The 14,586-nt window shown below is 35.0% G+C and overlaps 1 protein-coding gene across 1 annotated transcript in view; it reads right to left on the minus strand.

Moving 5' to 3' along the window:
- The window catches only part of TPO (thyroid peroxidase), a 110,546-nt gene that overhangs the window by 79,762 nt on the left and 16,198 nt on the right, over nucleotides 1-14,586 (minus strand). The window contains 2 exon segments of the mRNA XM_026844028.1: nucleotides 7,048-7,158; nucleotides 11,726-11,818. Coding sequence (XP_026699829.1) covers nucleotides 7,048-7,158; nucleotides 11,726-11,806 — 192 coding nt within the window. The 5' untranslated portion in view covers nucleotides 11,807-11,818.

The raw sequence follows: 14,586 nt of genomic DNA on the forward strand, positions 1-14,586 counted from the left end.
AGATGTTGAATAGTCAGAGAACGTGGAGACAACATGTGTTTTACAAGAGACTATCCTGAATATGGTTTTAGCGGTGGAAATTTGGCCTCCTCATGTTTAGAATGTAATGTGAATTTTTCCTATAAAAATAACACCACTGACATTCCTTGCAAACAAATTCATTGCTATCATAATTTTTATTAATTTTTAAAGTAACATTTCTTCCCATACCCAGCCAGGCAGATGATGGAATAACTGATCATTTTATTTGCTCTGTATCATGTAACACCACCCTTATGCTTGCTTGCCTTTTCTGTGATTGCTGCTTTTTTCTTTAATTAAGATTGTTAGTTTATTTTTGGTGTATTTAGAGGAAACTGTGCATGTCTAATATTTCAAAAAACAAAGCTATTTCAGTTTACTATATGTATCCTAATAAGTGGATTAAGTACAACAAAGGCACTAGAAGGAGGACAGCAAGAGAAGAACATAAAAGACTGGATTAAAGCAGTGGGAGGACAAGACTGCAAAACCGTCTGCTGGTACTGAGAATATAAAAAATGTGCATACTGCACTGACCTCGATCATTGTATGTGCACAGCTAAGTAAGAAAAATATATGTTCTTGTTTCATCCACCCACCTATGTGAGTTGGATTTATTACAAATCATAAAGACCTTGACAGGCCCATTGCATCATTACCATGCACACACTTAATTTTATTGATTACTTCCGAGAGCTGTTGAATCACTGTTTGAACGAGACATGAGCCTGTATCACGTAAAAGGCAGATAATGGAGACACTGACAGATGGTGTTATTGTGCCCTGTGCATTTCATGACTTCTTTAAGGACATTGCTAAGCCTTAGTGTTTGTCAGCTGTTGACAAGAGCACAACTATTACTACTGTATTCTTCAGCATATTATTTCAATGAGATTGAAGTGATAATCATATCTTTTGCAAGAAAAGAATAGATAAAGATGTCTAGTTTTTAGCTCCAGTCCACATGGCAGTCATAACAGGAAAGGAAATTCTAAACTCAGTTCTATATCTCAGCAAGTATACCAAGGCTTGGTTTCCGTATCATGGCTAAGAACAAATGTATTAGTACTGCACATCTTAAGACTGTTATAAACATACAAAGATAAATTATCAGCTATGGTATGGAAGCGTCTTTGCCTATCACTTTTTATTTGGCCTCCTCTTTGTGACTGTCATTGCACAAAGAGCAGAAGGATAAGCTAAACTGGTGCTCTTACCCTGCAAATGTAAGAATCAGATCCATAATGCCAACATTCCGTGCCAGATGAATTGCAACTCTATCTATCAACTGTACTTAAGTCTTTTAAGAGTATTCTGCAGGGATCTGGAAGAGTCAGATGGCTTTTCACTTTCAGCTTGAATGATTCCAAATGCTCTAGTCTACTGCTAAATCTGGAACACTTTAAAATGTTTCATTGGCAGATGCAAATTTTGCTAATGCACAAGAAACCCATCTGAAAAGTTGTTCTGGAGATCCTTGTCTAGGAGCAGCCAACTAAATTCACTCACTCCCGCAAATATTAAAATAAATTTCCAACAGCAGTCCAATACTGTCACAAAGGCAAAATCTTAACTCTTAGCTACCATCATCTTGAAAACGTTTTTCAAGCTCTTCAGATGTCCAACAGTAAACTGCCAGACTTCAGCAACAATCTTAAAAAATACAGAAAGGCTTGAGTGCTAGATTATGGTTTATTGATGCTAGAAATTAATGTTGCTGTAAAGACAGCTTTGCTTGCACTCTCCTTAATTTATCATATCTCTCAATGGTACTAATGTGGAATAAATATCCTCTCAGATGAATACAGTAAATCTAAAGAAAGAAACATGGTTGCTGACCTGTCCTTGTTCACTCTCCTGAAGTTCTCATGCTTTAAAGAGAATAGGATTTGCTGTAAAAGTGCTGCAGTCTAATTGCAAAATCAGATCACATTATACCACTGTGCCACTGTGAAGTTATAGAAGAGTTGAGGCTTGAAATCAGTGAAGAGTACTGAATGCACACCGATAAAAAGGCTTCTGAGTTACATGTGTAACAGGCAAGGTTTGTATGAGACCAGCGATGTTTAGTTCTAGCTTCAATATGGCTCACCATAGTCTAGTGACACTATGATTTTCTTCTTTCTTTCTTCAACAAAACATTTGAGACCAAGTTATTAGAAGAGAAAATCTAGTGAAGAAAGACAAATAAACTCTCTTTCTGTTCTTAGGCTCAATGAAGTTTTAAAATATAATTCCACCTGTCCTTTTCCACAGAGTATAAAAGAAACAAAAAAATGAGAAAAAAAGGGAAACGGTCAGTTAAAATACTCCTGGAAAAAGAAAGTATTCTCTTCCACATAGCTGCAGTTTAGCTAAGGTAGATAAAACATCAATACAATCCTGGAAGTTTGGTTTTTTTTTTAAAGCAACCTTGAATCAGGGTACATGTCATGTAGGCTAAGAATATCTTCTATTATTAAGATTACTTGTAATTTCTCAGTACTGGATCCTGTATTCAGGTACGTAAGCTATTTACAACTTTGCCAAATATTTTTTTTTTTTTTGGCTGATACTTACTGTATCAGTTTTCTGCAACAGATAACTCTTCAAAACAAAATTTTAGCCAAAACGGTTTACTCAGTCCTGAGATTCTAACATTTTCCAGGAAGATGAGTTTTGCATTAGGGGGTTGCTTTTCACTATTCCTGTGAAATCCGCTCACATTTGTTTCTTGGAAAATTTAGTTGGAAAATTTATATTTTATAAAGATTTCATTTTCACTGTGTATTCTCCAGCTTCAGACTTCTACAGGCAGGAAATTAAAGAGGTGTGAATCCAGATCAGACAAATGATGGAATCTACCTTTAGAATTTCTTTTTCAATCACTCTAAAGTTTTTTAATGTGGGACTATGTTTAAGCCTTCATAAAGTCATGACATATCACATGTATTGTTTCCCTCCATAGCAGTTAGCCTGTCATAAAATGGAAATGAGGCAATTTTGCTGTAGTCTTTTCAAAAATCCACCTTAATGGTTTCCTATCACTTTATTATTCTCTGTATAATTGCAAATTATTTATTTAACAATCGGTGTTTATTTCATAATCTTCTTATTTTTCTACTATCGAAGATAGGCTGACTGGTCTGTAAGTCATCTCCACTTGGTCCCCTTTTTTTTAAAAACAAACCCTGCTATGTTTTCTCTCTCTGTAATCTTACCCATCTACCTGGACTTTTCAAACATAACTTCCACTAGCTCTGAAATACTGAAAAAAAACTAACATCTAAAAACATTTCAACAACTTTACTTCCATATTCTGGTTTGTGTTTATAACCCCATGACCTTACTTGTAATGTGGGATGTAATTTCTTTTTTTCTGATAACTGGAGCAAACAAAAAAGCATGTAACCTATCCATCTCATTCGCTATTTGCTCAGTTTCCACAGTAAACTATGAATTATTACATGCCTTCATGCCTTCAGCTCTCTCCTGCTACTAAAGTATTCAGAGATTATTTTCCCTTCTTGTTTTCCTGTCTTTTTTTTTTTTTTTTTTTTTTTTTTTTTTTTTTTTTCTTCAGTTGTAACTGTTAAGGCAAAAGCAAGTATCTTTTTGCAGATGAACTTCCTACGTGTAAGAGGTTGATGTGTAGTCAACACGCTCCATCTGGCTGAAGAGCACACAAGTTTAAGAGCCCCCGCACCAAAGGGAGATGAAAAGGCATCTCTAGCTTGAAGAATTCCAAACTACTTATCCAAGGAAGAGTTGACCACATCCCATACAAACTCCACATTAATGCCACAATCAAGGAATACTTAATAATCAAGCACTCTTCCTCGCCTTTCAATAGTCACAGAGCTACTCCTCCACATAGATCCATTTACATGTTGTGTTGCAATTTCAGAATTTTTAAGTCTCTCTTCTAAGAAAGTGTCTGACTTTCTACAGAAATTAAGTGATGAAATGATATACGTGTGCATGTGTGCAATTTTTTCCCTATTTCTTGAAGAGGTGGACACCTCAAAGGAGATTAATTTCTAGAAGTGTGGCACAAGTTGTTAGTCGGGATTGGGAGATCCTGTTACCACTCTGCAGGGAAGTAAAGGCAGGGAAAGCACTGTCCTTTCCTGCCTTGTCCAGCAGCTGGGGCAATGGTCATTATATGTGGGTTATCTAACCAGATAATACACACATACCTACAAACCTGCTGCAACAACTTTTTCCCCATTGTCAGGCTGGATAAAAATGTGCTGTGTTTTGGCAGTATTATGAATGCATTGCAATGACTTTTGGGGGATTTAAAGGTGTTGAAGTGTAGTTATTACTGGAAGTGTTAAAGGCAGGGTAAGTTCAGGAAAATACTGAAGTAGGAAACTATGAGGAGAAGTTGTAGGGAATATGAAGAACCTGAAGGAGAAACAACTGACAGGAAATTAGGCCTTATTAGCTCCAGAAAACCTTTTTAAATGAAAAAATGTATTGTTCTTCACCTAAAACTTAAGTGCACAGGAAGAGCTTGGCTTAGAATTTATAGAAGGAGAAAAAACAATCTCTAGCTAGTCACCAAGATGCAGAAATAGAATTCCTAAATGTGATTTTTTTTCCCCAAGAATTTATAAGCATATAAAATTAAACAAAATTCAGAAAATTCTTTTGCAAGCTTAACACTACAATTTATTGCCAAGTGAACATAAGTAATGTGTATCAAGCTTTATTTCAAATGTAGTGGATCATTTACTCAGAAAAAATGAAACTTCAATTATTTGATATGTTTTCTGTTTCTCATTATTGGCTGCATTTCACTGTATAGTACCAGCAGGGTCTATGAAATCTCTTTCAGTATAATAAGATGAGGCAGAAACTGTACTACACTATGGGTATTAGTATCATTTTTTTCCTGACTAGTGTCTAATTCTGAAGTCTAAGAAATAAAACCATATAGATGGTGGGCGTATACCTGAATATATATACACCACTTATTTGGAGAGGTTGCACAGCAGTAACCCAGTCCCATTTAATGTGAAATCCTAGTGAATACACTGCACTTTGTAGAGGCAGTGGTAAAAGTCAGAATCACTGAAAACTTGATGGATCCTCAGCTACTTAGTATCAGCCTTTCCTCTGGCCTTTAATGAGCTTTTCCTAGGCTCTTCCAGCATTATAACACATACATACATTTAGGTATATACTATATAATTCGGTATGAACTGATCACATACTGACTTCTAGATGATAATTTCAAGGTACCTCACAAATATTCATGAAAACTTTCCCAATTACAAGGTGTTTTAATTACAGCTATGCACAAGAATAATTTTTCATGTTTTAACAAATATGTCTCTAATAGGATAAATTTTGCTGTAAAATTTGCTGTAAAATTATCATTAGGACTCACTTTTATAATTATTATTATTTTACAGATAATCAAATTTTCATAAAAATGTTTAAAATTTACAATTTTTGTATCTAAAGAGTAAAACCAATTAAGAATAATTGAACACAAAAATAAAATTAAATTTTAAAAAATTAGATTTTTTACCACAACAGAAAGAGGAATGATCCAGTATTAAAGCAATGGAATTCCACTGCAAGCAATAGAATTGGAGCTCTTGGCCAATCACACATATGGATTATCTAATGATTTAATACACAGATTCAGAGATTCAGATTATGGTTTTTGCAGCAGTACCATCTCCCTGTCTGACCTGGAACAACTTACAGAAGCTCTCTGCAACAGATGATCACATGTAAAATGATGATATAGTCCTTTTCTGTTTCCAAGGAGTACTGTGAGAAATTAAGTGGAAATGACCACCTACTATAGTCAAGTTATTATAGTATTGTAACAGATAATATATTATCTTTTACAGTAGAGCCAACAGAAAACTCAGGTTAAGTTTGCTGATGACATACTGAATAATGTACTAATATAGATGTACAAAGATAAATTGCATTTGTTGTAACTTCATGATAAACAATGAAGGTTAGAAATTTTCTTCTTACAATTTATTTTAAACATTAGAAGGATAGGTAATATATAACCTTTTCGTATGGTCACAATAGAAAAGTATCACTTTATAAGTGACTTTAACCTGCACAACTCCAGGCAAGAGTATTTTAGAATTTTCATAGATCTTCAGATATTTTTCTATTGTTTTTATTGGCTTTTGTCCAAGTCCCAGTTGAACCTCACTTTTACCTTCATCTTCTCTGTCATATCACATGAAAGTTCTCCTCATTCTTTTTAAAACTACATGACTGAAAAATTATCTATTTATTTATTCATCATCAAGTTTGGGATCACAGGGAAGAATCAGCACAGATTAAGGCACTACAACCAAACCTCCAGATGATGATTCAAACTATATTCCTGAATTAGAAACCGCTGAAGTTCAGTTGGGAATCTGAATTCTAAGTTTCACAATTTTATTTGATGATTGCTAGAAGAAAAAAAAAAAAAAGAAACACCAGTAATATCTTATCTACAGTAGTGACTGGATGTCTCCACAGCTTAATTCCAGATCCTGCAAAGCACTGAGTGCTCCAAATTCATGGTAGAACCAATAGGTTTCAGGAATTGCTTGCAACTTTGCAACAAAATTCTCTATTTTAAGATAATAATTTTTACACAGTATTTTATTTTATTGGTAAACCTTAAGCACATATTTGCTTAAAATTTTAAATCTACTATATAGCATCTTAAAAATGTATTTAGCATTAAAATAGTTTTATTCTTCCTTTATCCTTTTTAAAAGCAGTTTTTAGATATTATACCTATTATAGGTTGACTGAACAACCTCACAGAAATAATCTTTCTGAAACAGTAAAACACCATCATAACACAACTCAGTAACAGGCTTGTACAAATAGTGTAATAAATCTATAGATACTATGGTACTTCCATTTATTGTGGAGTTTCTAGAGACTAGGAAAAAAAGATAAACTGTGATGTGTTCACCATATGCATGTGCAGTAGTAAATGGAATTTTCGATGCCTTGATAGTAATCCATTTCATTTCTTAGTGAACTGAGAAAGAGGATTACCTTTGTCTCAATTTGTTTGGTGTCTAGATTCTGAAAAAGCAGCTTTACTCTTGTTTTCCCATCATCTGAAGAGCCTTTCAGCTGAGAGAACTTAAATCTCCACAACACGTTCTAAAGAGAAAGAAATTTGATTAAGGACTCTGTTACATGCTCTTACTTAGAACTACAGATTGATGCTTGGTGTTTATGTATTAAGATAAAGCACTAGGGCAGTAAACATTGCACATGATAACAGGGTAGTTGCAGAGCAAATAAAATTAACAACAGCTCTGTATCATATGTGAAAGCAAAAGATGCGATATTAATATTCACTAATTTTTAGAAATTCTCTGAAATGTACATGTTTCAGTTGCCTACATAATATCAAAATCCATGGCAAAAGCTTAATTCTAGAAAGATCCATAATGATATTTGTCAGAGTTTCACTATGAACACAACTGCATTCCATATATTGATATTTGATATTTCAGCTGGCTCACCTGCATAAATACCGTAGATAATAATGTCTTACGCAGACATTAAAAATCTGAATTTACTGATGTGTGTAACATGGTTTGAAATCCTTAAATAAAATAAGATATTGAAATGCAAAAATATTATTACTGTATATAGTCTGCAAAACACAAAAATGTGTTCTACATTACATAGTTTGTAAAACAGAATTCTAGGCTTCTGGGTCTCCTATGGGTTTATGCATGGCATCTTACTACTGTTGGCAAATCCTAGACTGACAGGGTTGTTTTAGTAGTTATGAAGATACTTTTTAAAAACAAATATTACAAAATTATTTCTGACACCAATGTAATTTTCTGTCTTTATCTGAATGTTTTCTATAGATTGCCTGAAAACATGTGAGTTTAAAAGAACACAAGGTAACAACTTGCATGCAGACTTCCTGCTGATGTTTCCTTAATGCTTATAATCATAATGAAAATTCTATCCAGATGTTGCAATGTGATTCAGATCCTGGAAACTGCTGAGGAAACACAATTTAAATACTTTGAAGGCTATTTCAAAAGCATACACAGAAAAAAGGTTGCTATGTTCTATTTTCCAATATACCTCATCGCAAAATACTTTGTTTCATGTAGACCAGTGCTAGCAGTGGTCTTCAGAACACTAACAGTTTGAAAGGGAATGCCCTATAAATAGAAATATGTTTACAGAAGGCACAAAAAGCCTGATTCCATGTCCTGGTTCCCTGCAGACATAAACATCATTGAATTCTTAGACAAATATAACAGATGAACAAAAAGCCAACTATACTACAGCATTGTAGCATAAAGCACCAGCTTAAACTTCCCATTCATGAACAGATTTTAACTGGCTTCAGAGGGCCTAATTAGACCACCTGAAAAGTATTCAAAGCTTAAATGAGTTTGGATCTAAAGAGGATAGATGAATATTCTCTATATAAGTACTAAGGTGGAGATGAAACAAGAACTTAGGACCAATTTAGCAATAATAGGCATTGCTGGAGTCATTATCTCTCTCAACAGTTGACACTGAATGGAAAAGAAGTAGATGGTTCTGGAAGGTGGAAGAAAATGCACACTTTGGGACCCCCTTTATGTTGGATGAGAGGCTGGAGGCATAGGATAGGGAACATGAACCAACCAAGCCAACAGGATAAGAATCTCTACAATCAGATATAAAGCAGCTGCAGGCCACAAGAGCATCTCTGTGATGGGCCAAAATAGTAAAAGCTGAATAAGTTAAACCCATGATGACCCTGGAAGATAACGTAGAAAATGAAATCATTATTTCAAGTAAGTTTAAGAATCCTCCGAAACTGTTCTAGAAAAGAGCTATGTAAAAGACACTTAAACTCCTTCTGTTGGGTTTCCATGGCAAGGTTTTGGTAGTGGTGCGGCTACAGCGGTGGCTTCTGTGAGAAGGTGCTAGATGCTTCCCCCATGTCCAATAGAGCCAGTGCCAGCAAGTCCCAAGACAGACCTGCCACTGGCCAAGGCTGAGCCCATCAGTTGTGGTGGTAGTGCTTCTGAGCTAACATATTTAAGAAGGTGGGGAAAAAAATCCTGTGCAAATGCAGCCAACGAGAGAAGTGGGAGAAACAGCTCTGCAGACACCAAGATCAGTGAAGAAGGAGGGGGATGAAGTGCCAGAGTAGAGATTCCCCTGCAGGCCGTTGTGCAGCCCATGATGAGGCAGCTGGGCCCTCTGCCCATGGAGGGGAACAGAGGAGCAGAGACCCACCTGCAGCTCATGGAGGACCCCAGGCTGGAGCAGGTGGATGCCCAAAGGAGGCTGTGACTCTGTGGAGAGCCCACACCGGAGCAGGGTTTTGGCAGGACCTGTGGCCCCATGGAGAGAGCTGCCTACACAGCAGCAGTTTTGCTGGCAGGACTTGTGACCCCATGGGGGACCCACACCGGAGCAGTCTGTTCCTGAAGGACTGCAACCCATGGAAGGGACCCACGCTGGAGCAGTTTGTGAAGAGCTGCAGCCTGTGGGAAGGACTCATGCTGGAGAAGTTCATGGAGGACTGTCTCCTGCAACCCTCATTCCCTGTCCCCCTGCACTGCTGGAGAGGAGGAGGTAGAGAAAAATCAGGAGCAAAGTTGAGCTTGAGAAGAAGGGAGGGGTGGGGGGAAGGTGTTTTTAAGATTCAGTTTTATTTCTCATTATCCTACTCTGACTTGATTGGTAATAAATTAATTTTCCCCAAGTCGAGACTGATTTGCCCATGTTCCTCCCTATCCAGTTGAGGATGGGAGTGATAGACTGGTTTTGGTGGGCACCTGGCATCCAGCCAGGGTCAATCCATCAGAAGCAAATAGTACAAATAGTGTAATAAATCTATATTTGATTATTTCCTAAGCAATAATTCTTGTCCTTTTTACTTCATCATTTGCAATAAGATGGCCCTTTTAATATTACTTTCCAGACTGTAAAAAAGAACATTTTTTAATGAGTGCAGGCACTGGTTGCCCAAAATTTGAGATCCAGGGTTAGAGTCATAGAGCAAACAGCGGACTGTCCCTTATTTTAATAAGCCTGTATGAACACCTGCTGTGGCATAACAGCATTCTTTGCACCAATAGGTGACTTTAATTTGAAATTCATTATCTCAAAAATGTATTTTTCAGCAAAATTGCTGTGTCACTAATGAACTGTTAATTGCTTGACCACTTCAACAATCTATTCAACGTTGGTAGTAAATATTCTGAAAAAGCTATGAGTATGGGGAAACGCAGTCAACTCCAGCTGACAATTATGGGAAGATGAATGGCAGGATCCACCCATTACTGTCTCTCTCAGGTTTGAGGATGCAAAGGACATCTCCATCTCTTACACAGATTAACAGTAGATGTACTTGAGCTCTCCAGAATTTTTCAAGTTTAACAACAGAATCAATCTATCTGATATTCTGTATTTCTCCTTAGGTAAGCAACAAAGTTTGATCTAAATCCACCTTATCATCAATACTGAAGGGAGGCACTGTGGCTCAAAGTCCTGTCAATAGAGAAGTTTATAATTTTAAGGTGGGAGTACACCCAATCAATCTTCACATTTAAATAAACATTTTCTATAGTCTAATGACATCACTTTCTATAGCTAATTTGTGGCTACATGCAAAATGTGTACAATTATGCAAAAAGAATCCAAAATCACCTGAGGCAGAGAAAGGTATGCAAACATATTTCCTGCATTTTTTCCACTTCATAGGATAGCACACAATCCAATTAGCATAAATTTTCAAATAACAATGATCTTGGTCTTTCTTTCTCTACACAAATATTTCAATAGACTTGTGCATTTTGACCAAAAATCCACAAAATACCAACACACAAATACTAGATTCTGTGTCGGGATTTCAAAATGCAGTATGTTTCATTTTCACTCAGAACGACTGAATGAATTTCTCTAATATATATTTAAAAAATCCTTTTAGTTTGAAGACTATATTTCAGAGGACAGACCTCCTACTATACAGCTCTATTAATGCAGAAATATTTTTTTGTATGTATGTTTACTTCTACTGGCAAACAAATGTATAAATCCATTTAGAATAATTTAAAGTATCACTAATTTATATACAAAATAGTAAAATTATAGACAGGGCTTGGAAGTTGGCATGTATCATAAACCATCCCCTGTAGGCACTTTACATATAGACACTGTTTTGCAAGATAAGTGAATTTAATCTTACAGATTATGACTTCAAAATGCATTTGCCTAGTTCTGTTTATTTTAGACATGGCCTAAATATTTTATGATGGAAGAATAATTAATCCTATTTTATAACTCTAGCTTCAAAACAAATAGAATCAGGTGATGCTTCATTTTTTTCATGACTGGTAATATTTTGAAAATCTTGAAGTTTCTTCATTATAAGAAATCAAGTTCTCTGCTAAATATAAGAATCCTTTGATTTTATTACTTGAAAAGGAAATTAGTTTCTTCATATCTTTCTCCAAAATTTATCTTTACAGGCTAAGGCACAACTATGATTGTCCCTTTCAAGTCCCAAACTGACTGCATTTCAGTAGTGCTATGTAAATAAAAAGTACAGTACATTTGAGGAAGAAATACCCAACATCAACATAAAAAATTACCATTACTGATCAACATAAAAAATTACAGTTACTGATAACTTCAATAACAGTAAAGCATAATAAAACAGAGTTATGTTTTCTTTTCTTTTTTCTCTTACCTTTGTTTTGCTGTCAAAACAGGTAAATCCCAGAGCAAAGTCGATTGTGAAACACAGGGTATCCCCTTGCCAACTGCACATATATGTTTTAGACTGGAAAAAAAGTATGATTTTTAGAATAGCCATCATCGTTATTTATCATATAAAAATATTATTTTATGCATTTTTGTATGGGAAGACACTCAGCTAGCAATACTGCTACTGCTTTATATTATTACATTTTAAAGTTGGCAAAAACTGAATGCAAGTGAGTATCAGATATGTCAGCTAGACACTAACTGGAGGTCTTCTGTATTTCAAGTCACTCTTCTACAAAATAAATACCATATTCTTGGAAACCATCCCTTACAAAATGCAACACAGAACAAACAAAGCCAAATCTGACTATTGCAAACTTTTGGAGAACTGCTTAGACCTGTCCAATTAATGACTTCTGATATAATTACCAGTAAATGTGCTGGTAACAGTGCCTAAATGTTTATTCATTGCAATCTAATTATGAAAAAGCTGTCTACTTGACCTCTGTCTGATTTAAACTTTGTAGACAGTCTTTGTTATTTTGCAACATTTTTTCATTTGTAAACTTGGGTGACATGCCAGAGCAGGACTATGCTAGTTCATGTTAGTTAATGTAATTTAATAAGAAGAACTAATAATTATCACTCATTAGTTAGCACTGATACTTGCTAGACAGTGCTACATACACAGCAATTCTTTGATCACCTTTCAGGTTAGAAATAATAAATCTGTTACATTAACAAACCCCAGAAGTTCTGTTTAAACTTCTGAATAAGCTTTGCAATAAAAAGGCAATTAAAATTCTTGTTTAAAGTTAGCTAACTTAGGTATATGGCAGAATCTGAAAGCACACGAAAAAGCTTCTGCTGATGATGAAGTATGAAACAGCCTGATTGACATTCACCATTCGCAGTTAATGGCAAAAAGCCCACTGCTTTCAGCATGAGCAGTGATCAGATCCTGTCTCCAGCCTTTTGTAAAATGACCACCTTAACAGCAATTTGTAAAATGATACCCTTGTGCCTTATAAAAACTTTGATTTTTTTTTTTTCTTCCCAGGGAGCATTATTTTGCTCTTATTGATATTTCATAAGCCACAATGTTACCTCACGCTTAGACATTTGTTTAAATTAAATTTTTGTCTATGGATAGCTTCTTTAAATTAAAAAGAAATGGTTTCAACACAGGAATGGCCTAGAGGAGATTGAAAGCGTTAATACACTTGCTTAAGTTGAAAATTGTCCTTTTAATTGTTTTTTAAGGATTTTTAGTATAATTTCAAACTTTACATTTAGTAATTTTAAACATTTCCTCATTCCACTATCAATTAAAATATTTAGAGTTACACTAAAGCATTTCTGAGTTACAGATATAATATTTTATAAAGGATCTTGAGAGGGCTAGGAACAAAATGAATTTATTAGTACAGATTAGTACTATAATGAGCTCAACAATGACAGAGATATATATTATTTCTGAATAAATTATTTCGCTCATTGGTGTTCAAAGATCATATTATTTGGCATTTAAAAAGATTTCCGTGATTGATATTCAATTAAAATGACATTTAAATATCCCTACATTTTATTTAGTAATTACAAGGTGGCATTAAGCAACAGTCATAACTTATTCTCCATTATTTTCCAATTAAAAAGGTTATACTAGCTGAGCTCTGACTCAGTAAAGCAATTTTTAAAACATATTAAATTAGATTGCCCCAATGGGTAAGCATCTAATTGCTCAGCCACAAATGATGAATACTAAAATGAACCATGCACAAATAATTATCCTGGAATATTTTACAAATATTCAAAACTTGCAATAATAGAACTGGTTTGGAAATTATTTTGCAGACAAATACTAGAGACAAACAGAATATTCTCCTTCCTCACTGTGATAAACACTACAAATAGATATATAAGGTTTATACTTTAAAAGTAGTATAAAATAGTGTTTTCCTTACAACAGAAGTAGTTTGGGTTTTGCCATATAAATTCAAAAGGCTGCCTATGGCACTTCCTGAGTGATTCTAAACAGGTTCTCAGGCAGCCCTCTGATAAGAAACCCCATTTTCACTCATTAGCACTGGTACAGAGCACAATACCTTTTCATTCTTGCCTTTGGAAAAAGCTTCCCATACACTTGCAATTGTGTGATCCCCCTTGGCCATCTACAATTGTTTACATGGAAGCTTAACATAAGAAATCTAGGCTTAGCTGTCTTTTAGTAAATTTTGCAGAAAATAAAATAGCACTGCATATGAGCCAGCTTGAGAACTCACAGTTAAAGCAACAGAGACAAAAATAATAGGTTATTTAAAAAAACCTTCCTTACTGATTGGAAATGAGATTTTTCTGGGCTTAGATCTAGCTTATCACAAAGCACTTGGGGACTGTAAACAGAGGTAGATGAGAATCCACAAGGTTATCAACTTTAAGATATGCATTAAAATACTCTCCTAATAGCCACATTAATTTACATAGCTTATACATGTATGAATACTCAAAAGATTAGCAAATGTAGCATAGTGACCATCTTTGTCTTGCACTGCTCCAGAGAAGTTGTAAAAGTTTTTCCAGCGCTAACCTTGGTGATTCTGAACATTATGAGGATGTAGACTGGTAGTTTCAGCCTGATGAGATTCTTTAGTCAAAGTATTAAGAATTTAGCTGTTAAAAAGAAGGCCTCATGCCTGAACTGCCATAGGTAAGAAAATTGTAGATCAATTATTTAACGTTTTCCAAGCAACGATAAAATGATCTGTAGTATAATTATTTGTAATCAGGACAACTACAAATATCTGTGTAATTGTTCGGGTATTAAGTGTCTCAGTGCATATATCT

Source organism: Athene cunicularia, assembly GCF_003259725.1.
Source record: "Athene cunicularia isolate RWA chromosome 3 unlocalized genomic scaffold, athCun1 chr3_part1, whole genome shotgun sequence".
Taxonomy (NCBI): Eukaryota; Metazoa; Chordata; class Aves; order Strigiformes; family Strigidae; genus Athene; species Athene cunicularia.